General features: G+C 38.3%; 1 protein-coding gene across 1 annotated transcript in view; it reads right to left on the bottom strand.

Annotated features, from left to right (window-relative positions):
• Window positions 1-13,939: 13,939 nt before the first annotated feature.
• The window catches only part of polrmt (polymerase (RNA) mitochondrial (DNA directed)), a 59,010-nt gene continuing 46,634 nt past the window's right edge, over window positions 13,940-26,315 (bottom strand). The window contains exons 19-21 of the mRNA XM_022191706.2: window positions 24,185-24,276; window positions 21,856-21,929; window positions 13,940-14,873 (exon numbers count right to left, since the gene is read on the bottom strand). Of these exons, the coding sequence (XP_022047398.2) occupies window positions 14,824-14,873; window positions 21,856-21,929; window positions 24,185-24,276 (216 nt within the window). The 3' untranslated portion in view covers window positions 13,940-14,823. The remainder of the gene's footprint in view (window positions 14,874-21,855; window positions 21,930-24,184; window positions 24,277-26,315) is intronic.

Raw genomic sequence — 26,315 nt, forward strand, 5'->3', positions numbered from 1 at the left:
GCAATATCCAACTCAAAAAAGTCTGTCAGTATTGGCAAATTTATTTCATTACTGTTCTACAAGGCAGATTCTGAGCTTGCTGTTCTTCTCCTGGACAGATAACATGCTGTCATCTTAAAAGGATTTACAGGCCCACAAATTTGCAAAAAGGACATTAATTTTCAAAGAATTACAGCTAAAAACGACACTGGGACCACAATCATTATTGGGATGAAAGACATGAATGGGGTCTGCTTGTACGGGTGACTGGATCAACATATCAAGAAAATCATGGTTTGGATTGTATCACTGCTTTGAGCCATGAACTGGATACTTTTTTAGACCAGTTGCAAAAAAGATAAGACAAATACTGCCATGACTCTCACTGTCAACTGCTTTTACAATGTTGCGTTCAAGTGAACACATTTTAGGATTTGGGAAATAATTTCTTGGTTTTCAATGTGTTTTGCTGCATTTTGTCTATAAGCAGGATTACATAAAAACTACCAAGTGTGGATGTAGATCATTTTCCTTATAATGACTCCACCGAGTAATGTGACGATCAGCGTACGTTTGTAAGTTAATCTGTGAATCTGTCTGTCTGTCCGTGTGACACATTACTCAAAAATGGACCAACAGATTTGGATGAAATTTTCAGGGAAGGTCAGAAATGACACAAGAACCAACTGATTAAATTTTCACAGTGATGCAGCTTATAGTCTGGATCCATGGCTTTGTTAAAGCTGCTGTCCGGAGTTTCCGTTTGTTTTCAATTTATGTATCATTTTTTAACAAAGCTTAAATGTGTTAGTCTAGTTCGATACTATAATATAAAGTTAGTATAACGCGATATGAAAATTTATTCCTGAGCTCCGCCTTCCTCTCATAGACCCCCATGTTACTCCAAAAAGTGCCGGTTGCTGCCGACCAATCAAGTTCGAGCTTCAGCTTTGTCATGCTGTCAATCAACGGTTACGCGCACAGCAAGCAAGCCCATGCAGAGGTGGGCGAGCTACGCACTACGCAACCGCGCGCACATTTGTTTTGCTTGTGGAGGAGAGAGCATCAGGCCTCAGCAACTTCCAGAAAAGTTACCAATCCCACGGCTTGTCAGGCCAAGAGACTGCAGGACGTTTTTTGGCTCGGGGTGCTCGCGTCGCTCCCCGACCACGGCCTCCATAGCCCGCCTGATGGCTTCGTTTAGATGCCCGACCTCTGGAGGAAGATGTTGGGGCGTCTGGGACATACTCTTCGTCAGAGGAGTCATGCAATTCTGAACTCTAGATAGAAATAAATAAACAATGTAACACATATACACGCGTAAATGCACTAAGTTTGATAAACAACGTCATCGAGAGGGATACACGAGTGTAATCACATATTGAAACTTTACTAGTTCGTCCTAGCAGATTCATGTTATTTTGGTATTAGGACAAGTTAGACTCAATACAGCATTCTAACGTAATTCCTTTATTATTTACTAAATGTACTAAATGTAGAAGAGGGGAAAACAGCAAAACAGACGAGATGCTGCAGCACTCCGGGCACTTCTCTCATGTACTGCGCGCGTGCACAAATAAAGGGGCGAAATCAGGGGGAGGGAGGGACCACCAGTGTTTTGGGAGACGCTGCGATTCAAACTCCGGACAGCAGCTTTAAGTATTTCCCATTGCCAGATATCATTGTAACCATGATTTGAACACTGTTTCAGTTATATGCTGATGATCACATGATTGCGATCCTACTACAAATTGACCATGATTTATCAGTTGGAAATCATACAAGTAACAAATGGTTAAACTGTGGGGTGTTTCCGAGTCCCATCAATTGCTATTGCCCGCTACATATTTAGGTAGTGCAATGTAGAAAACCCCAGCCAGACAATGGTGAAGCTCCTTGTGTTTCACAAAGCCTTTCACATTCAGCCGCCAGCCTTATTTTGAACACAAATTCACCTTTCTGTCCTTCACTCCTTTCTTCAAGAAACACCATCAGAGCTTGTCTCCATTCCAGCTGCTTCTAAGTTTAGACACATCCTTTGCTAAACAGCAAGGTCTGTAATCCGTGTATATTTTGGCAATTAGATTTTCCGTTCTGAAACGGGTAATGACAAACAAAAAACAGGTGATTTCATTTTCATTTTAAAATACAAAAATTAAAATTGAAATACAAGACATTTTTCCCTTTCATTAACACCAAGCAGCCACCTGGACAGCCAATAGGAACACAGCTTACTGGAAGTCCAGAGGGCTGGCTTAGTGAAGTAAATTTAGTTTAAAGTTGAAGCAGAAAGTTAACAAAGAAAGTTGAAAACCACCTTCTGATACCTGAAATCTCTGAGTTTTCACACAAAGAACGCCTGAACATGTCAAACTGGTTTCACAGCAGAACTGTATAAACATCATAGTATGGTGTGTTGCTCAAAAAACATTATGACCATCTGTCTAGGGTCGCTGAGGAGTAACACAAAAACAGGACAAGTGCTGGTTTCCAGGGGGTTAGGCAGCTATTTATTTGAAAGAGGAAGTTTACAACAACACAACATGTGAGCAGAAAAATAATAATAATAAATAAATGACATTTTTTCAACATGTCGCAAAAACATGCCATTTGATGAAATGATGTAAAGTAGGCCGTGAAAAACACTATGGAGCAGTTTTCTTTGAAAAAAAAATCATCATGAATTTTGTCCGAAACAAACGCCATAGTATACTATGTCGAAAAAAAATGACATTTTTCAACATGTCGTAAAAAAACGCCATTTGATGAAATGATGTAGAGTAGGCCGTGAAAAACACTATAGAGGAGTTTCTTGGAAAAAAAACATCATGAATTTTGTCCTAAAAAATGCCATGTCGACAAAAAAGAAATTTTTTCAACATGTCGTAAAACATGCCATTTGATGAAATAATGTAAACTAGGCTGTGAAAAACACTATAGAGCAGAAAAACACCTGTGAAAAGCAGATCATATGCAAAAATAAGACCATTTGCAAAGCTGATGATATCGCATGACTTCTACTGGAGTTGAGCTTTCCTGTCTTAGCTGACCTCCACAAATCCTTGTTGACAGTCAACTGCTGGAGAATCTGCAGGGTTTGCCTGGGGGGTCACGTTGTCTTGTGACCCCCCGAACTATGACCAAAACGTCATAGTTTAGTAGGTCGTCCAAAATGTGACCAAAAATGTCATAGTATGTGGTCCAAAATGTGGAAAAAACTCATAGTTTCTTATGTCGTCCAAAATGTCACAAAAACGTCATAGTTTACTATGTCGTCCAAAATATCACAAAAATGTCGTAGTTTAGTATGTCATCCAAAATATCACAATAACATCACAATTTAGCATGTCGTCCAGATTATGATGAAAAACGTCATAGTTTACGATGTCATCCGAAAATGGACAATAAAACTTATAGTTTAGTGTGTCGTCCGAAAATGGACAAAAACGTCATAGTTTAGTATGTCGTCCGAAAATGGACAAAAAACGTCATAGTTTAGTATGTCGTCTAAAAATGGACAAAAAACGTCATAATTTAGTAGGTCATCCAAAAATGAACAAAAACATCATAGTTTAGTATGTCATCCGAAAATGGACAAAAAACGTCATAGTTTAGTATGTCATCCGAAAATGGACAAAAAACGTCATAGTTTAGTATGTCGTCTAAAAATGGACAAAAAACGTCATAATTTAGTAGGTCATCCAAAAATGAACAAAAACATCATAGTTTAGTATGTCATCCGAAAATGGACAAAAAACGTCATAGTTTAGTATGTTGTCCGAAAATGGGCAAGAAACGTCATTTTTTGTCTGAAAATGGACAAAAACGTCATAGTTTAGTATGTCATCAGAAAATGGTCAGAAAACGTCATAGTTTAGTATGTTGTCCGAAAATGGGCAAGAAACGTCATTTTTTGTCTGAAAATGGACAAAAACGTCATAGTTTAGTATGTCGTCTATAAATGGTCAAAAAACGTCATAATTTAGTATGTCATCCGAAAATGGACAAAAAACGTCATAGTTTAGTATGTCGTCCGAAAATGGTCAGAAAACGTCATAGTTTAGTATGTCGTCCAAAAATGGTCAGAAAATGTCATAGTTTAGTCTGTTGTCCGAAAATGGGCAAGAAACGTCATTTTTTGTCTGAAAATGGACAAAAACGTCATAGTTTAGTATGTCGTCAGAAAATGGTCAGAAAACGTCATAGTTTAGTCTGTTGTCCGAAAATGGGCAAGAAACGTCATTTTTTGTCTGAAAATGGTCAGAAAACGTCATAGTTTAGTATGTCGTCCAAAATATCACAAAAATGTCGTAGTTTAGTATGTCATCCAAAATATCACAATAACATCCCAATTTAGCATGTCGTCCAGATTATGACGAAAAACGTCATAGTTTAGTATGTCATCCGAAAATGGACAATAAAACTTATAGTTTAGTATGTCATCCGAAAATGGACAAAAAACGTCATAGTTTAGTAGGTCATCCAAAAATGAACAAAAACATCATAGTTTAGTATGTCATCCGAAAATGGACAAAAAACGTCATAGTTTAGTATGTTGTCCGAAGATGGGCAAGAAACGTCATTTTCTGTCTGAAAATGGACAAAAACGTCACAGTTTAGTATGTCATCAGAAAATGGTCAGAAAACGTCATAGTTTAGTATGTTGTCCGAAAATGGGCAAGAAACGTCATTTTTTGTCTGAAAATGGACAAAAACGTCATAGTTTAGTATGTCGTCCGAAAATGGTCAGAAAACGTCATAGTTTAGTATGTCGTCCAAAAATGGTCAGAAAACGTCATAGTTTAGTATGTTGTCCGAAAATGGGCAAGAAACGTCATTTTTTGTCTGAAAATGGACAAAAACGTCATAGCTTAGTATGTCGTCCGAAAATGGTCAGAAAACGTCATAGTTTAGTATGTTGTCCGAAAATGGGCAAGAAACGTCATTTTTTGTCTGAAAATGGACAAAAGCGTCATAGTTTAGTATGTCATCAGAAAATGGTCAGAAAACGTCATAGTTTAGTATGTCGTCCAAAATATCACAAAAATGTCGTAGTTTAGTATGTCATCCAAAATATCACAATAACATCACAATTTAGCATGTCGTCCAGATTATGACGAAAAACGTCATAGTTTACGATGTCATCCGAAAATGGACAATAAAACTTATAGTTTAGTGTGTCATCCGAAAATGGACAAAAAACGTCATAGTTTAGTATGTCGTCCGAAAATGGTCAGAAAACGTCATAGTTTAGTATGTCGTCCAAAAATGGTCAGAAAACGTCATAGTTTAGTATGTTGTCCGAAAATGGGCAAGAAACGTCATTTTTTGTCTGAAAATGGACAAAAACGTCATAGTTTAGTATGTCGTCCGAAATATCACAAAAATGTCGTAGTTTAGTATGTCATCCAAAATATCACAATAACATCACAATTTAGCATGTTGTCCAGATTATGATGAAAAACGTCATAGTTTACGATGTCATCCGAAAATGGACAATAAAACTTATAGTTTAGTGTGTCATCCGAAAATGGACAAAAAACGTCATAGTTTAGTATGTCATCCGAAAATGGACAAAAAACGTCATAGTTTAGTATGTCGTCTAAAAATGGACAAAAAACGTCATAATTTAGTAGGTCATCCAAAAATGAACAAAAACATCATAGTTTAGTATGTCATCCGAAAATGGTCAAAAAACGTCATAGTTTAGTATGTTGTCCGAAAATGGGCAAGAAACGTCATTTTTGTCTGAAAATGGACAAAAACGTCATAGTTTAGTATGTCATCAGAAAATGGTCAGAAAACGTCATAATTTAGTATGTCATCCGAAAATGGACAAAAAACGTCATAGTTTAGTATGTCGTCCGAAAATGGACAAAAAACGTCATAGTTTAGTATGTCGTCTAAAAATGGACAAAAAACGTCATAATTTAGTAGGTCATCCAAAAATGAACAAAAACATCATAGTTTAGTATGTCATCCGAAAATGGACAAAAAACGTCATAGTTTAGTATGTTGTCCGAAAATGGGCAAGAAACGTCATTTTTTGTTTGAAAATGGACAAAAACGTCATAGTTTAGTATGTCATCAGAAAATGGTCAGAAAACGTCATAGTTTAGTATGTTGTCCGAAAATGGGCAAGAAACGTCATTTTTTGTCTGAAAATGGACAAAAACGTCATAGTTTAGTATGTCGTCTATAAATGGTCAAAAAACGTCATAATTTAGTATGTCATCCGAAAATGGACAAAAAACGTCATAGTTTAGTATGTCGTCCGAAAATGGTCAGAAAACGTCATAGTTTAGTATGTCGTCCAAAAATGGTCAGAAAATGTCATAGTTTAGTCTGTTGTCCGAAAATGGGCAAGAAACGTCATTTTTTGTCTGAAAATGGACAAAAACGTCATAGTTTAGTATGTCGTCAGAAAATGGTCAGAAAACGTCATAGTTTAGTATGTTGTCCGAAAATGGGCAAGAAACGTCATTTTTTGTCTGAAAATGGTCAGAAAACGTCATAGTTTAGTATGTCGTCCAAAATATCACAAAAATGTCGTAGTTTAGTATGTCATCCAAAATATCACAATAACATCACAATTTAGCATGTCGTCCAGATTATGACGAAAAACGTCATAGTTTAGTATGTCATCCGAAAATGGACAATAAAACTTATAGTTTAGTATGTCATCCGAAAATGGACAAAAAACGTCATAGTTTAGTAGGTCATCCAAAAATGAACAAAAACATCATAGTTTAGTATGTCATCCGAAAATGGACAAAAAACGTCATAGTTTAGTATGTCGTCCGAAAATGGACAAAAAACGTCATAGTTTAGTATGTCGTCCAAAAATGGTCAGAAAACGTCATAGTTTAGTATGTTGTCCGAAAATGGGCAAGAAACGTCATTTTTTGTCTGAAAATGGACAAAAACGTCATAGTTTAGTATGTCGTCTAAAAATGGACAAAAAAACGTCATAATTTAGTATGTCGTCCGAAAATGGACAAAAAACGTCATAGTTTAGTATGTCGTCTAAAAATGGACAAAAAACGTCATAATTTAGTAGGTCATCCAAAAATGAACAAAAACATCATAGTTTAGTATGTCATCCGAAAATGGTCAAAAAACGTCATAGTTTAGTATGTTGTCCGAAAATGGGCAAGAAACGTCATTTTTTGTCTGAAAATGGACAAAAACGTCATAGTTTAGTATGTCATCAGAAAATGGTCAGAAAACGTCATAATTTAGTATGTCATCCGAAAATGGACAAAAAACGTCATAGTTTAGTATGTCGTCCGAAAATGGACAAAAAACGTCATAGTTTAGTATGTCGTCTAAAAATGGACAAAAAACGTCATAATTTAGTAGGTCATCCAAAAATGAACAAAAACATCATAGTTTAGTATGTCATCCGAAAATGGACAAAAAACGTCATAGTTTAGTATGTTGTCCGAAAATGGGCAAGAAACGTCATTTTTTGTCTGAAAATGGACAAAAACGTCATAGTTTAGTATGTCATCAGAAAATGGTCAGAAAACGTCATAGTTTAGTATGTTGTCCGAAAATGGGCAAGAAACGTCATTTTTTGTCTGAAAATGGACAAAAACGTCATAGTTTAGTATGTCGTCTATAAATGGTCAAAAAACGTCATAATTTAGTATGTCATCCGAAAATGGACAAAAAACGTCATAGTTTAGTATGTCGTCCGAAAATGGTCAGAAAACGTCATAGTTTAGTATGTCGTCCAAAAATGGTCAGAAAATGTCATAGTTTAGTCTGTTGTCCGAAAATGGGCAAGAAACGTCATTTTTGTCTGAAAATGGACAAAAACGTCATAGTTTAGTATGTCGTCAGAAAATGGTCAGAAAACGTCATAGTTTAGTATGTTGTCCGAAAATGGGCAAGAAACGTCATTTTTTGTCTGAAAATGGTCAGAAAACGTCATAGTTTAGTATGTCGTCCAAAATATCACAAAAATGTCGTAGTTTAGTATGTCATCCAAAATATCACAATAACATCACAATTTAGCATGTCGTCCAGATTATGACGAAAAACGTCATAGTTTAGTATGTCATCCGAAAATGGACAATAAAACTTATAGTTTAGTATGTCATCCGAAAATGGACAAAAAACGTCATAGTTTAGTAGGTCATCCAAAAATGAACAAAAACATCATAGTTTAGTATGTCATCCGAAAATGGACAAAAAACGTCATAGTTTAGTATGTCATCAGAAAATGGTCAGAAAACGTCATAGTTTAGTATGTTGTCCGAAGATGGGCAAGAAACATCATTTTCTGTCTGAAAATGGACAAAAACGTCACAGTTTAGTATGTCATCAGAAAATGGTCAGAAAACGTCATAGTTTAGGATGTTGTCCGAAAATGGGCAAGAAACGTCATTTTTTGTCTGAAAATGGACAAAAACGTCATAGTTTAGTATGTCGTCCGAAAATGGTCAGAAAACGTCATAGTTTAGTATGTCGTCCAAAAATGGTCAGAAAACGTCATAGTTTAGTATGTTGTCCGAAAATGGGCAAGAAACATCATTTTTTGTCTGAAAATGGACAAAAACGTCATAGTTTAGTATGTCGTCCGAAAATGGTCAGAAAACGTCATAGTTTAGTATGTTGTCCGAAAATGGGCAAGAAACGTCATTTTTTGTCTGAAAATGGACAAAAGCGTCATAGTTTAGTATGTCATCAGAAAATGGTCAGAAAACGTCATAGTTTAGTATGTCGTCCAAAATATCACAAAAATGTCGTAGTTTAGTATGTCATCCAAAATATCACAATAACATCACAATTTAGCATGTCGTCCAGATTATGACGAAAAACGTCATAGTTTACGATGTCATCCGAAAATGGACAATAAAACTTATAGTTTAGTGTGTCATCCGAAAATGGACAAAAAACGTCATAGTTTAGTATGTCATCCGAAAATGGACAAAAAACGTCATAGTTTAGTATGTCGTCTAAAAAATGACAAAAAACGTCATAATTTAGTAGGTCATCCAAAAATGAACAAAAACATCATAGTTTAGTATGTCATCCGAAAATGGACAAAAAACGTCATAGTTTAGTATGTCGTCCGAAAATGGACAAAAAACGTCATAGTTTAGTATGTCGTCCAAAAATGGTCAGAAAACGTCATAGTTTAGTATGTTGTCCGAAAATGGGCAAGAAACGTCATTTTTTGTCTGAAAATGGACAAAAACGTCATAGTTTAGTATGTCGTCTAAAAATGGACAAAAAAACGTCATAATTTAGTATGTCATCCGAAAATGGACAAAAAACGTCATAGTTTAGTATGTCGTCCGAAAATGGACAAAAAATGTCATAGTTTAGTATGTCGTCTAAAAATGGACAAAAAACGTCATAATTTAGTAGGTCATCCAAAAATGAACAAAAACATCATAGTTTAGTATGTCATCAGAAAATGGTCAAAAAACGTCATAGTTTAGTATGTTGTCCGAAAATGGGCAAGAAACGTCATTTTTTGTCTGAAAATGGACAAAAACGTCATAGTTTAGTATGTCATCTAAAAATGGACAAAAAACGTCATAGTTTAGTATGTCGTCCAAAAATGGTCAGAAAACGTCATAGTTTAGTATGTTGTCCGAAAATGGACAAAAAACGTCATAGTTTAGTATGTTGTCCGAAAATGGGCAAGAAACGTCATTTTTTGTCTGAAAATGGACAAAAACGTCATAGTTTAGTATGTCATCAGAAAATGGTCAGAAAACGTCATAGTTTAGTATGTTGTCCGAAAATGGGCAAGAAACGTCATTTTTTGTCTGAAAATGGACAAAAACGTCATAGTTTAGTATGTCGTCTAAAAATGGACAAAAAACGTCATAATTTAGTATGTCATCCGAAAATGGACAAAAAACGTCATGGTTTAGTATGTCGTCCGAAAATGGTCAGAAAACGTCATAGTTTAGTATGTCGTCCGAAAATGGACAAAAAACGTCATAGTTTAGTATGTCGTCCAAAAATGGGCAAGAAATGTCATTTTTTGTCTGAAAATGAACAAAAACGTCATAGTTTAGTATGTCGTCCGAAAATGGACAAAAAACGTCATAATTTAGTAGGTCATCCGAAAATGAACAAAAACGTCATAGTTTAGTATGTCGTCCGAAAATGCACAATAAACGTCATAGTTTAGTATGGCATCCGAAAATCAACAAAAAAACATCATAGTTTAGTAGGTTGTCCGAAAATGGAGAACAAAGTCATAGTTAGTATGTCGTCAACATTGTTTCCAAAAACGTCATCGTTTATGTCGTATAAAATGTGACCAAGAACAGCATAGTTTATTTAGTGTGTCGTCCAAAATGTGACCCAACACGTCATAGTTTCGTATGTCATCCAAAATGTGACCAGAAACGTCAGTTTAGTATGTCGCCCAAAATGTCTCTAAAAACGTCATAGTTACCTCCGCCAAGGAAGTTATGTGACACCCGGCGTGTGTGTGTCTGTCTGTCTGTCTGTCTGTCTGTTAGCAAGATAATTCAAAAACGCCTGGGCAGATTCAGATGAAATTTTGAGGGGATGTAGACTATGGTAAGAGGAAGAGCTGATTTAATTTTGGTGGCAATCCGGAAAGGATCCTGGATTCTGGATCACTTTGAATTTTGTAGTATGTTTTAGTATGTGGTCCAAAATATGACAAAAAAATCATAGGTTAGTATGTCGTCCAACAAATTGGAGCAAGGTGTCCAGATAGCTCAACTGGTTAAGAAGGTAATTCATAAACAGAACTGTGTCAGAGACACAGGTTTGATTCCAGCTCATAATCCTTTACTGGAGGGGTTTCCTGTTTTCCTCTCTATCCTTGGCGGAGGTCTGCACTCTCTGAGTGCTTTTCTAGTTTAGCATGTCATCCAAAATGTTTCCAAAAATGTCAGTTTAATACATCGTCCAAAATATGACCAAAAACGTCATAGTTTAGTATGTCGTCCAAAATGTGACCAAAAACGTCATAGTTGAGTATGTTGTCCACAATGTGGAAAAAAACGTCATAGTTTGGTGTGTCGTCCAAATCTGACCAAAAAGTCATAGTATAGTATGTTTTCCAAAATGTCACTTAAACGTCATAGTTTAGTATGTCATCCAAAATAACACAAAAATGTCGTAGTTTAGTACGTCGTCCAAAATGTGACTAAAAATGTCATAGTTTAGTATGTCGTCCAAAATGTAAAAAAAACAAGAGAAAACAAGAGCCTATGAGTAAAACTGGATTTTACTGGACTGCATTATTTCATTCAGAAGTCATTCTCTAGATAATATATTACAATTGTATGATTTATTTCTCATATTGTCCTACCGCAATTAATATAATCTCCTCTCTTTTTGTATTGTGACAGTGATTCAGAGACCAGAATGAAACAGATAATGATCTGCAGTGAATTAAAAAATAAGCATCCTGTCTCCGTCTGGCTGGCGTCAGCACGATGACAGATTGAACTTTTAGAAAATGCTCATCGTCAGCCTTTCAATCACTCGAGATCAGTCAATGAATACGCAAATTTATGACAGCAGGCATTTCAGAAAACCAACTATAAGGTCAGTTGAGAATCTTGCAGCATTTCAGTGAATTCAGCACATACATAAAGTGACCCATCAATCATCAAGACAACAAACATACATACAAAGACATACAAACTGCATTTTTGGACTTTTTAAAAGACGTTGAATAAATTTCCATTTCTCAAGAGATGCATCTAAGTGAAGCTCCACCTGCACAACAAACTTTCTCTGCTAGCAGATCATCATCAGTAGGACGTGTTAATCTCTGGAGAGCGGCCCGTAATGGAAGCTATCGGACTATTTCCTGCTACAGGTGGCGTTCCATTACTGCAGGTCGGACTGGTGGAGCTCTGAGATCTAACATCCTTGGAATCACCCCAGAGAAAGTGAGACGGGCCCATCAGGCTGCACGGCAATGGCAATTTGTTCTGAGGACGTCTTCAATATCCTGTTTACTGCCTCGGCCAAAGTCAGCCGCAGTTTACCCTGCAAAAACTAGATGCACGTACCTCGACCTCCCACTTCCTCCTCCGACATGTTCAACATTTCGAAGCATTGTAAGGGAAGCTTTTTAAAGCTAATTCACAGCCTGCCATCCTACTTTCCATCTGGTGTGATTCACATCCTATTGATTGAGCCTCCATCCACCATCCATGTCGACTGCATAGTGGTGAGCTCAGGTTATGTGTTGTTTTTTTTCCAGCCAGCTATGTTGTAAAATGTGATATGTGTTAAGTATGTGTGATCCGAAGAGCACTTTACAGCAGAGAGCTCTGTCCTTGACAAGTGGCTCCAAGAGACGAAGGGAGGGGAGATGGAGAGGCACACTGGGCCAACGCCTGCTGGAAGGAGACCTTGGTTTGGTTCACTGTGAAGTACAAAGTTTATTAAAAAGAGCAAAGTGCAACAAGAATAGAAAATATTGTTCGAAAGTTCTTGTGGAGAATATGCAAAAGTGACAACCTTCATTACAACAAGGACTAACTGCAGCCTGAAATCTGACACGACTGGCTGTCATACAGGAATTCTACAGTATTCTTATTGAAACACTACGCCAACTTTCTTTCTTGTTTAAAGCGACAGAAGAAGATCAATACCACTGTCATATCACTTCAACATCAAAATCTCTACCTCCTTTTTATTTATGCTTTTGACTCTTTTCTAATTATCTATTGCTTTTGAAGAATGTTCTTTTATAATTATACATTAGCACTGAAGCACACTTATTGCTATTCTTCGGGCTTATTCTTATAGATTCTTCTGACAGAATTTTCAACACCGAACTCATATCGTAGCTTTGAGAAAACCATTAGAAATTATAAATTAAAACATGCAGCTTGGCTGTGAATGATGTTCTATGTCTTTTGGTAGCGATTTGTTAAAGGTTTTTTACAATTTTCCAACAATAACTGCATTAAACCCCCCCACTGAGTCAAGTCAGCCAAAACCCAGCCATCTTTAGAACCCTCCAGCTCTAGAATATTATACAGTAGAAACTTCATTCAAAGTTTAAACTGCTCACAAGGCTTTAAATGTTATTCATCTAAATCAGTTTTTTTAATATCCATTACTGTTTTTATGCAGTTGCAGTGTAAGTTTCATGAATTTCAGAATTTTTCTTCAGCTACACTGGGTGACATCAGGTCACACTGGTAAGTGGACGAACACCAAACAGCTAAACTGAAGCTATCCTTGTTTTCCGATACCATTAAACCTTTATCTTGTTCAAAACACATATTAGCATAAAAGAAAATCAAGCTATATGTTCAGTTCTTCCTTTTTCTAGCTTTTCATTTGCATACGGTGTTAAAGAAGCTGTAATATAGCGACTGTAATGGCAGGTCCTCCCAAAAACCACACTGAATATGAAAACCAGAGCTCTAACAATGTATCACTGTCAAATAAAGCCAGTAGGTGGTAGATAATTTCTACCAAAATAATAAAAAAAAGCTGATCAAAATTGGAAGCGGTATCTAATGCACATCGCTAAATGTGAAGAGCAACTCCGTGTGCACGTCGCCATGCAAATCATCTGCAAACCTACAGTCTCATCAGCTCACTGTTTATGCCCCCTCGAAGATTAATTCCATTTCATTACATTGTCACTCAGCCAGCTTTGTTTGGCTGAGCCTACATTTTGCCTTTGAACATCAACGGCACCTTTTGTCTGAAACTGCTGTAACGTTTCCAGCAATGATCAGATAGCACTTCTGCTATTTTTACTTCTAGATACAGCACTGGCCCAGAAAAATAAGATCTGAGTTGATTAGTGAAGCCTGCAAACCCTTTGTGGTGCATCTAAAAGGAGGCCTTCATCTCACGATACACAATAGGATTGAAATATTCAGATACAACTAAAAACAGGCGGTCTCATTCATCCTATTTAAGCACACTAAGAATACCAGCTATTTCTTTGAACCAAATGAACACCAAGACATTTTAAGAAACACATTTATTTTAGAGCAATCGCCAAGTGCTTAGTTACTCCGAGGAGGTGAGAATCAAGAGTATCCCGGGTCACAACGCAATCTCAGAAATCCCTGACTCATCCTTCTACATGTCTCTTAGAGTTCTGTATCCCTCGTTTTTATTTCATCTCAAAAGTCTTCTTCAGAGAAACAAAATGTCTATGTCAGAGGGCATCATACGATTGAGGATTAGGTGGGACAGCAGTAGAGGCAGTTCAGCGTCTTCTGGAGGTCTTTATGGCATGAGAATACACACACACACACACCTGCAATCAGCAGCAATTACAGTTTGTAAGTAGAAAGTTTTCTCTCTCGGGCTGATCGAGCAGCAGCAGAAGTGTTTGTGAGTGATGGACGGATCGACACGGTTCATGTGTGATTCGGTTCGGCTAATGAGCGCACACACACACACACACACACACACACACACACACACACACACACACACACACACACACACACACACACACACACACACACACACACACACACACACACACACACACACACCTGAATATGGTCAAAGCTATAAGAGGTACTTTTCACTGATTGAAGTCTTCATCCATCCAGTGCCGATTCCCTCATTTTTTGCCTGGATGAGTATCCCACCCTCCTGTCCATCAGTCTACTAGTCAGTTAATCAGGCGAGTTCACCGTGTGTGAACGCCTCCAGCGGCTCCGGCTGCTCCAGCCGGTCGCTCGGTGGACCAGGACGCCGGCAGGGTGCGGCTGAACCAATGTCCTCGTTTCTGTGGGAGGCAACGCCAGGCGGGACTCGGCGGCCTGCAGCCTCCCTGCTGCACTCCTGTCAATTCCACTCATCTCCTTCTGCTGACTCGCCCTCACGAGGCTCTCAGCTGAAGAAATAAGTGGATTCTTTCACCCGCTGGAGATCAAAATCACCTGGAGAGGCAAGAGGCAACGTGTCAGAGCAGGTTTAAATCAGTTGTTACAGCAAGTAAATGATATGAGCTGCGAATGAACACATAAACAGAAATAACAGAAACTCTAAATGCCACATACTGCAGCGTGGGTGTGCTAACAGCTATGAATTTTGACAACCAGTGCAGCAGCAACATAAACACTGTAGAAACAGAGTAAATGATGAATGTTTGAGCTAAATCCTGACAAAATGACTATGGTTAACTGATGCTGAGCAGCTTTAATGTTTACATTTTTATTTTTGTGTGTTAGTATGCTAACATGCCAAGTGTTAGGGAACTCTGCGATGTTGAGAGACGGACGAGGTGGCAGAGACGCTCTGGAGACTCAGATGGCACAGAGAGAAGGACTGCTCAAGAACATCAACCAGACAATATCTAATCATAACCATGCCATGTTTTTGGTACAGCATTTGTCTCTATCTCATGTATCTTCTCTCACAGCATTTGTCTTTGTCAGGGTCATATTGGGGACAGAGAGGGCCTGAATGAGCTCCCATCCTCAGTTTGGGAGAAGCAAATAGGAGCAGAGGTCAAACGATAATCTGAAGTGATCCATAGGTTCTACAACTTGATTTAAGGTGACTCAAGTTGACAGATGCAACCTGCATGATATTCTGGGATGTCTTCAGCTAACAGTTGCGAGGAAATACCTCAATAAGGAGAAAGAGTAATTTTTCCTTCACACCAAGTCGTACTTCAAACAAAGTCCAAGTATTGTCATTGGTTTTGTATGCACGTGGTCATACAAAATGGTAGAAGGCAAGCTGTAATTTTAACCTGAATGCATTGTACCACTAGATTAAAAGTGGATAAATACAGTTAGGAGGGTTCATCCTCTGGGAACCATGAATGTCGATACAAAAGTTGAGATATTTCAACCAGTACAGCTGCAACTACTAACTGGTTACTCCATTAGCCAATTAAAAGACAATGCAACGATTCTAAAGAGGTTTCCTTTTTAAAACATTAAATAAATATTTTCTTGTTCTGTTTTCTACATTTACCTCATAATCTACATGCAGCTCCCACTGAGAAAAACAAGCATTTTGTAAGCCTATAAATTCATGGAAATGAGATGGCATTTCATACCAGTTTATTTATTCTAATACAAAGCAATTTTAAACTTTCTGAACAACCGCTGTCAGGGTGGTCAGTGATTAATGTGGTTAATGGTAACTAAAGGAACTACTCCCTCACCATTAGAATGCAGGTTGTTCTGAGGTATTCCAGGACTGAGCTACAATCTTATTGTGACAAAAGAGGAGGAAATAGTTTTTTATGTGGGTCAAACTCGGGAACTTTAATTTTTAAATTCGATGCTAGTTTTTAGTTTTACTTGGCACCAGGAAATTTCAACACACTGCTTGAATACTAATTTTAGCTTGGGACGAGGTCCTGTCCTGCTCTCTGTGCTTTGCCTCGTGTGATCTGTGCCTCTCTGACAGCTGTGAACACCAGCAGGAGCTGCAGCGTGAATTATTGAGGAAAGTGAGAATGAAAACCTGGCTGTAGCTCAAAAATGTTGACAGAATTGGTTAGACTACTATACTAATCAAATAACACGTATACACCTATCAGCCACTACATTAAAACCACTGACAGGTGAATTATTTGGTTACAATGCAGCTTTCTGTGGGACACTTATGGTCCTGACATGCATGTTGATGTTATTTTGGCACTCCATCCACTGAAACCTTGTTCCACACTTTCCCAGACAGCAGTGGCCTCTTCTAGCAGAACCATTCACCCTACTACTGCTGTGGCATTTTAAGATTGAACAAATGATAAAATTTGACAAATAGGATGTATGAATCAAATTAAAGAGCTAACAATGATAAGAATGGAAGACCTAACGTGTCAACTGAAGTTATGAGCACACTAAATAATCCTGTGGAAAGTGGCAACTCAGTGAAAGCCCATGAAGCCCATATAAGACATAAGACCAGGAGTTCATGCCCTCTCTTTGTCTGCACTCGTGACTTGAAACCTAGGTCACACCGAGAAAAGCAGAAATAATGCCAACCTAGCAGAAATAAAAAAAGAGGAGGTGGTTTAACGTTTGATGTGATTACTTCATGTGCAACCTGATTGGGTCTTAAGACGATTGGTTGTGGCTTTTCAGAATGAAAGAGGAGTGTTTAGAAGGCTTTGCATAGGTACAAAAGACGATGTAATGCTTTGTGTAGTCTGTTAAAATCTCAAGATTTTGCTCATGCTTGTTCTTACAGCCTATTCATTCAACAAACATTATTCACATCAAACTCTGAAGACTGTTTGAAAACTCTTCCTTGAAGACTTTTTGCAGACTCTACATTTTGATCCAGAACGGATTTTTGACTACGTTTGACAAAGCTACCTGATCATCACTGACCCTTAGCAGGCAGACTGAGTCATAACACTACACCACAAAAAAGCCCTGCAATGACCAAAGGAACACCACAAAGAACCCAAAGTCTTGATTGGTTTCTGTACTCCCTAGATCCCAATCTGACTGAGCATCTGTGGCATCCATTGGAACAAGTCCAATCCACAGAGTGCCCACCCCACAACCCACAGGACCCAAAGGATTTGCTACAAAAAATCCCCACACCAGATGCCAAAAAGTGCCCCAAGAGGTCCTGTGTCCATGCCCTGACAGGTCAGAGCTCAAGGGGAACTTAGATACATTCGGCTGCTATTTCTAATGTTGTGGCTGATTGGTGTATCTCTGGTATATACACACGTGGACAAAATTGTTGGTACCCCTCAGTTAAAGAAGGAAAAACCCACAATTCTCACTGAAATCACTTGAAACTCACAAAAGTAACAATAAATAAAAATTTATTGAAAATTAAATAATCAAAATCAACCATCACTTTTGAATTGTTGATTAACATAATTATTTAAAAAAACAAACTAATGAAATAGGGCTGGACAAAAATGATGGTACCCATAACTTAATATTTTGTTGCACAACCTTTTGAGGCAATCACTGCAATTAAACGATTTCTGTATTTGTCAATGAGCGTTCTGCAGCTGTCAACAGGTATTTTGGCCCACTCCTCATGAGCAAACAGCTCCAGTTGTCTCAGGTTTGATGGGTGTCTTCTCCAAATGGCATGTTTCAGCTCCTTCCACATATGTTCAATGGGATTCAGATCTGGGCTCATAGAAGGCCACTTTAGAATAGTCCAACGCTTTTCTCTCAGCCATTCTTGGGTGTTTTTGGCTGTGTGTTTTGGATCGTTGTCCTGTTGGAAGACCCATGACCTGCGACTGAGACCAAGCTTTCTGACACTAGGCAGCACATTTCTCTCCAGAATGCCTTGATAGTCTTCAGATTTCATTGTACCTTGCACACTTTCAAGACACCCTGTGCCAGATGCAGCCCCAAAACATTACTGAGCCTCCTCCATGTTTCACCGTAGGGACAGTGTTCTTTTCTTCGTATGCTTGGTTTTTGAGTCTATGAACATAGAGTTGATGTGCCTTACCAAAAAGCTCCAGTTTGGTCTCATCTGTCCAAAGGACATTCTCCCAGAAGCTTTGTGGCTTGTCAACATGCATTTTTGCAAATTCCAGTCTGGCTTTTTTATGAGTTTTTTTCAGCAGTGGTGTCCTCCTTGGTCGTCTCCCATGAAGTCCACTTTGGCTCAAACAACGACGAATGGTGCGATCTGACACTGATGTACCTTGGCCTTGGAGTTCACCTTTAATTTCTTTGGAGGTTGCTCTGGGCTCTTTGGATACAATTCCAACGATCCGTCTCTTCAATTTGTCATCAATTTTCCTCTTGCGGCCACGTCCAGGGAGGTTGGCTACTGTCCCGTGGGTCTTGAACTTCTGAATAATATGAGCCACTGTTGTCACAGGAACTTCAAGCTGTTTAGAGATGGTCTTATAGCCTTTACCTTTAAGATGTTTGTCTATAATTTTTTTTCGGATGTCCTGGGACAATTCTCTCCTTCGCTTTCTGTTGTCCATGTTCAGTGTGGTACACACCTTTTCACCAAACAGCAGGGTGACTACTTGTCTCCCTTTAAATAGGCAGACTGACTGATTATGAGTTTGGAAACACCTGTGATGTCAATTAAATGACACACCTGAGTTAATCATGTCACTCTGGTCAAATAGTTTTCAATCTTTTATAGAGGTACCATCATTTTTGTCCAGGCCTGTTTCATTAGTTTGTTTTTTTAAATAATTATGTTAATCAACAATTCAAAAGTAATGGCTGTTTTTGATTATTTAATTTTCAATACATTTTTATTTATTGTTACTTTTGTGAGTTTCAAGTGATTTCAGTGAGAATTGTGGGTTTTTCCTTCTTTAACTGAGGGGTACCAACAATTTTGTCCACGTGTGTATATTAAAATGCAGGATGTACTCTTTCTGCTGGACCTGGAGCTACACGTCTCTGATCTGCAGTTGATGGCTTCACTGACCTCCAAAATGTTCATCGTTGTGTTTGTATTGTTTGTTTGTTCTCCATCTGCTATCCCCCACTACCAACCCCCAACCGTCAGACAGACACCTTCCCTGAGCCTCGTTCTGTCTGAGGATTTTTTTTCCCCCTCGTCATTAAAGTTTAGATTAGTTGGATTGTTGGGGTTTCTCTTCTCTCTTTAAAACTCATAAGGACCTTACTATGGGAAGTGCAATGAGATGACATATGTTGAGAACTGGCGCTATATAAATAAAATTGTATTGAAATATTGATATGAACTCTGCCTTAAAACAGTTTTTCCTCATTAATATTCAGCTGTATAACTTATCCTCCTACCAAGCAGTTCCAAATTTAAGTCTCCCTGCCAAACAGTATATTTTTGCAATTTGATTTTTCTGTTACATTCTCTACAGTTACTGATTCGTGTAAGAAAGTTGCGTAATCATGGCAACATGCAGTCTGTTGACCGTGATGACATAATGTTCTGCTGCAAGAATGAAAACACATTATTTCTAACAACTTCTTATCTTGAAGGTTATAAACTTGCAACGTTTGTGGTCACAACTAATACCGAAGTGCAAAGTCAGAGTTTACACTTAAACGCAGGAAGGCCAAGGGCACACTGAAAAAAGTATTGCTATTATTGTCCGAACAAATAACAATTCTGTTGTCACCAAAATCAGACTCCAGCTGTTAAAACATCAGGGAGTTTTTCAGTATCCTCTCCAGTCACTATCTCGTTTTTTTTTTTACTCCTGACTGTGGTTACATAGATGCATCGGACTCAGCTGAACTTCTGCATTAAACACAATGAAACCTGACTCACCCTAATAATAAATTCAGGATCTTTATAGTGCAGATGCTGAAACCAGTGGACATTCAGGGACACACACACACTTAGGTACACACCTGACTGGTCTCAGCCACATAAGCTGATTATGCAGAGGAGGGACACAATTAAGAGTAATCAATTTATACATCCCAGCTGTCGATGTCAAGTCGGTAGTACGTGTACAGATGGAGAAGGACCGACGGGTTGCATAACAGCAAAGCCTGCATCCACCTGACTGACAGGGAGACGTTGCCTTTGTACTGTGCCTCCAGTCTGGACAACAATGGACAGACACTAGAGTGGCATCAAAGGAAATCAGGGGAAGCTGTACCTGCTCGTGGCCACGCAGGCATGATTACACTACTCATGACATAAGCTGAAAATGAAATTTCAGCCTCACTCATGCTTTTCCTGTTTGAATAAGAAGACAATTTTGGAGGCTTTGACGCTTCAGAGAGAATTAGCCGTGATCACTGGAAGAAAATTTTAGCAGTTGGAAGACATTGTTACCTTTAGCTTTCAGGTGATTTGCCAAACTCAGTTTTCTTTGGACAATATGGCACTTTCTGGTGTCATCTTAACAATTTTAGGAGAGCTATGACACACTATAAAATGTTACTGTCTGAGAATTACTATAATAATTAATGTTGATACAAGTTTTTTTTCTCATTATATTGCCTTTCAACACTGAATCATAGTAAGTGTAATCAATTTGGGGTTTCAAACATGAATATACCAAAGAAGATTTTTTTCATGTTAAAGTGAAGTAATGTCAATTAAATACAATTTTAAAATGCAAATTAAGCGACTATGTAACTTCATCGACTTTAAAGTAACTACTTTAGGTCAATACAGATGAAGCCAGAGGGTGCTAGAAGTCACAGAATTTGAAATGTAGATCATTTGAATGCAGTCAGTGTGTATCAGGTGACTGTGGTATAAATACACATGTATCTGGTTAATCAATACTTGTTATTATAACTACAGGACAAAAGACCAGTCTGTGAAAAGGTGACTGAACACACAAGTTAAGGGATGGCTGTCAGACTAGATGCTAAATTTTGCAGACATTAAACAGAGCACATCATCTCAAACACACCATCCCAACTGTGAAGCATGGTGGTGGCAGCATCATGATGTGGGCACACCTCTCGGCAGCATATAAAGGCTTGTAAAGGTTCTAGAGGACAGCCTGATGCAGTCTGGAAGAGAACTGTGACCTGAGAGAAGACTTGCGTTCTAGCAAGACGAACCACAGCATACAGTCAAAGCTGCATAGAAAGTCTAAAGCCAACAAGGTGAATTTTCTGGAGTGACAGAGTTTGAGTCCAATTCAATTCAATTCAGAATTTGTAGCTGGACTTGAAAATGGTTGTTCACTAATGGTCTCTGTGCAGCCTGACAGTTTCTGCCCCAGCACAGTCAACAGTCACCAGGCTATAACAATTAGCTAATATAAAGCAAGATGAAAAACACAAAACTGTGCAAGAAACCAGTTCAGTCCATCATCCAGGCCTACTGCTGACCTCAGACAGAGCTTTGGGGCATACCCGTTCAAGTCTTCTTCAATCCATTTTGGAAAAAAAAAACCACACACACATCCTTGATGTTGCCCCTCATAAAACAACCCCCTCCTTAGTGAAGCCAGGTGTTTGGGATCTAGACAGCTGCAAAGAAACTGACCTGTCTGGGGCACATTGGCCAACAGCAACATCAGCCTCCTGTACTCCTGGTACTTTTTATTCTTGGCTTCAGTCCTGCCACAAAGAAGGAGAATAAAAGAAGTTAGGACTTTGGTAACTCAGAGAAGAATGTGTTTGTGTGTCTACAGAGGTATAAAGTGGTGGGGGGACTGGACTTTCTGAAATCTCTTGTGTCTTGTTTCAGTCTTTGTTCAAGTGTCCTTCAGTTTTGCGAACTGATGATCTCAGGGATTTAAATCTCAGCAGCTTGTTCACTTCTGGATGTCACATTAGAATTGTTAATCTATTACCTCATTTAAAAATACAGAACCTATGAATATTCAGACATTTTGTGTTTTAAAAGTTTAATTGCTGGACACAAGATGTCTGCTACAGCACTTTAAAGTCTATTTTCAGCGGTTATGTATGGGAAGTCTCAAGTTTTCACCTAATGAGCTTCCAAACAGGGCTGCAACTTACAAATTTCACTGTCATTTAATCTGCTGATTATTACTATTTTTTTGTATTAGCTTTGGTCTCTAAAATGCTATAAAATGATGAAAACTCTTGATCATTGTTTCCAAAAGCCCAGGATGATGCCCCTAAAGGTTTTCAGTTTAATGTTACAGAAAACAAACATCCAGTTAAAAAAACAGACTCAAACTGGTTGATCAAATATCAGATAGAGATTAATTTAACAGCTGACGACTAATCGATTAAGAAATTGGAAAAAGTGGAAGAATTAGCAAATTTTCCACTTTCAGACAGTTCTTGAACTAACCATGTAAGCTCAAATATAAATGCAGCATATGAACATTTCATGCAGTTCACTTTTAAAACCTGTCCATTTAAAAATTCAAAAACCTGTCCAAAATAAGTGTTTAGCAGTAAACAGATTCTATAAAAATCTAATCCATTAGTGATTAATCTGCGAATAACAATCACAAGAAACAGTGAGAGACTTTAAGGCTTAACTAGTTTGAACTGCAGGTTGTGTTTACACAGAGCAGAAGTAGACAAATATGTAAGTCAGTAAGTATAACTAGTAAAACATCTACAGTATGGAGTGCTATCTTGTTTTTCTGAGGAGGTAAGGCCACTTGGAGAAATGTTGGACACATTGAGTCCAGGTTTTGTGAAAAATAAACATTGCATTTTTAGGATTTATGGCATTTTAACTTTGCTCTTTTGCACAAAAGACATTTTTGAGTTCTTCTTTCTTGTAGTCAGGGCTGTGCTGCTTCCATAGAGCTGCAAATTTTATACTGCAGAGAAAAATGACGCCACCGTTGGTAAAAATGCGGCAGGAGCAAAAATCCTTCTTGCAGTTCAGAGGGTTACTCAATATTTCTTGCAATTTTACTTCCAAACTAGTTGTTAATATCACAAACACTCTGCTCAAATGTGCACATCTTTAACTTAAATTTAAGGTTAGCACAAAGACACTTTCGCCCTTCAGCGCATCAACGTACAAACAATCTTCTTCCATCAAACTCTGCACAGACATCATTCTGCAGAGCAAAAGACATTGTGAGTAGAGGAGAGATATTTTTTGATGGTAAAAAAATCTACTCAGTTCACACTGTGACAAGTGAAGCAACTTAAAAATGTCTTTGTACTTCCACACGTCCTCTTCTGTGACACCTACTAGAATGAATAATGTGTTTGTGAAGTTAAGAAACAGTAATAACATGAGAGAGACGAAGAGGACGAGGGCTGCAGTGGAGTAAAGGCTGCAGAAAAAGGTGTCCAATTATCCCAAAGAGAGAAAAACACAGTCGGATGATGAGCGTAACCCACCCTGAGGCCAGTAAAACAGACGCCAGGAGAGAGGCAGAGAGATTCATTTTGTATCTACTGTCACAGATAACTGGAGGAAAAACTCGGGGGTTTTACAGTCGTACAACCTCTAGTGTGTGTACTTTCAGTTTTATGGTGCTTGCACATTTAGGAGCTGCTTGTGCACAGTGTTATGAAAGCTTTTGTCTAAACAATAAAAGTCCAGAAAGATCCTGAGGTGCGGCATAAACATACTGACAAAGATGGATGACAATAAAGGTTTGTTGTGGAAGAACAACTCAAACAGAAAAGAGGGACAGACTGCAGATATACGTAACTAAGCTTGAAAAAATGAACCTCTATAACATAACATCTCCGTAAATGTAGATACTGGATGACTGTAATTCTGCTCGATGAACATCCACAGTGAGACGTGTGTGTGTGTGTGTGTGTGTGTGTGTGTGTGTGTGTGTGTGTGTGTGTGTGTGTGTGTGTGTGTGTGTGTGTGTGTGTGTGTGTGATCAGATTCGCGTGCAGGTGTGTATACTCACGGGAGTCTGGTGCAGTATTTGTGCAGCAGGAAGTTGGACAGCTCTTGAAGAATCGGCTGGCTGTGCAGGGCGACAAACTGTTCCCGACAGACCTGACAGGTGGAGGATGAGGCAGACGGGAACGTGTACTTTGAGTTACTTGGGTCTAAATGACAAACTCCCCAGACTAGTTGACCAGGTAAAAGATGGATGGAGGTTAGAAGGAAAAGGGACGACGGTGACAGCAAGGGAGGAGAAACAACAAGCGCCGTTCCATCGCCAAATACGGCAAATGGACCGTCTCCAGGAATTTAAAACAACTCTGGCTTTGCATGTCTTTTCCAACTCTGGCTTCAAAGATAGTTTTTGTCAAATGTGCCGCAACAAAATGGTAGTGTGGGTTGGATTTATACCAGACAGTAAAACACCTGGGAAAAAGAGGAACTCTAATTTTTTTTGGGAGGTTGCAGGTTTGCCTTTTTCATACAGAAAACATGCCGGCACAAAAAATATACCTAATATTGTATTATATAAGCGTTTTGACTGTTTACAAATAAAATAATTACGTTTTTGAGGTACGTTATGCTGCATTCGTCCTTTTTCTCCACACACCTTATGTTGATAGACATCTGTTGGCTCTAGCTAGTTAAAATGACAGTCAGTCACACCAGATGCCTTACAATATGGTGTAGAACTGCAGTGTATCTCGGCAACGCTTCACTCATGGCAAGTTATGTCAATCAATCTTTTTGTGATGATTTCTACTTGTTTTTGAAATACTGTCACAGCAACAACACTGCATCTTTTATGCAAATCCATCAGACATTCAGCACCTCCCTCAGCAAGATCCCACTGAATCTCTAAAAGGAAAGCGATCATCTATCACGGAGCTTTGTAAATGTTTACATTTCTTAACAATCTTAACCCTGTTTTTTTTGCTACCGTCACTTTTTTACTCTTGGTTTAATTTTTTTGCTGCAAATGACGTCTTGTATCTCTATGGAAACAACACAACCATGGGTAGCAGTAGAGAAAACTACAACATGTCTGCTATACAGAATAACACCATTATAATGCCATAGAGCATAAAGAAAGCAAATGTAAGTATTTCACTTACAAATACTGAAAAAACTTGGAACCAGCATGTACAGCATTTCTTCATGTGCCCAAAGGTGCTACCAATACTTGGGAAAACAAAGGTGACAGTACAAACTATAGACTATTGACTAATTGTTTCCTATCTGCTTTATGTAAACAGCCTGCAGTTCAACCCAGCTCAGCTGACAACATCTAAAATTTTTGTCATGTGATGGTTGTAGCCGAGTCACTAATGGCTTCACAGTTGTGTTGGAGAATGCAGATTTATTTTTTATTTTTTTGCAGAATCTAGTCAGATCAAATGGTTTATTTTTGGCAGTTTAAAATGAAATATGTAGAATAAAGTGAATTTGATGCAATACCATGATTTTAAACTTGTTTTTGGCTATTTTTGTAATGAGACGATGTATTACAGATGAGTAGTTCCAACAAATTTTATTTGGTTTTTACAGTTTCTGGCTCTGATAAATGGTGTTATTTTGGTTATTTTTTTATACTACATCTTTTTCAAATCTGCCAGTGGGTTTTGGGGGTTCAGAAGTTTAAAGAATCATAAACACACAGCACACCTTTGAGCCATCTTTCCTTAAAACAGGTCTCTTCTTCTCATTCTGTACAAAACCACCCATCATCTTGTTAAAATCCACAGCTCTCCTCCATCAGGGAGGTGTCCTTCTCGGATATTGAACACTTTCTATGCATTGCTTTTATGATTTATGCAGCTTAGGCCGGTTTCCTCATAATCTCAACATTATTCTGATTTGTGTGTGAATCTCCCAGTGAATCGGAAACCCATCTCCGTTGGCAGGCTGTCCAGGGTGTCCCCCGCCTCTCGCTCAGTGCACTCTGGGATTGGATCCAGTGCTTTGTAATGGGCAGTTTATAAAATTGGTGGATGAAGGATGGAGGAAAGGCTCATTTGCCATTAAAACACTGATCTTTTTTTATGTGCTTAGGTGTTGACTAGGATGTTTAATACCTCTCCTCCGCCGCTGTGCTCAATTACCTGTGTAATGAGGAAGGCGTATACTCACACATCAAGAGCCGGCGAATA

Source organism: Acanthochromis polyacanthus, chromosome 4, assembly GCF_021347895.1.
Source record: "Acanthochromis polyacanthus isolate Apoly-LR-REF ecotype Palm Island chromosome 4, KAUST_Apoly_ChrSc, whole genome shotgun sequence".
NCBI classification, from domain to species: domain Eukaryota; kingdom Metazoa; phylum Chordata; class Actinopteri; family Pomacentridae; genus Acanthochromis; species Acanthochromis polyacanthus.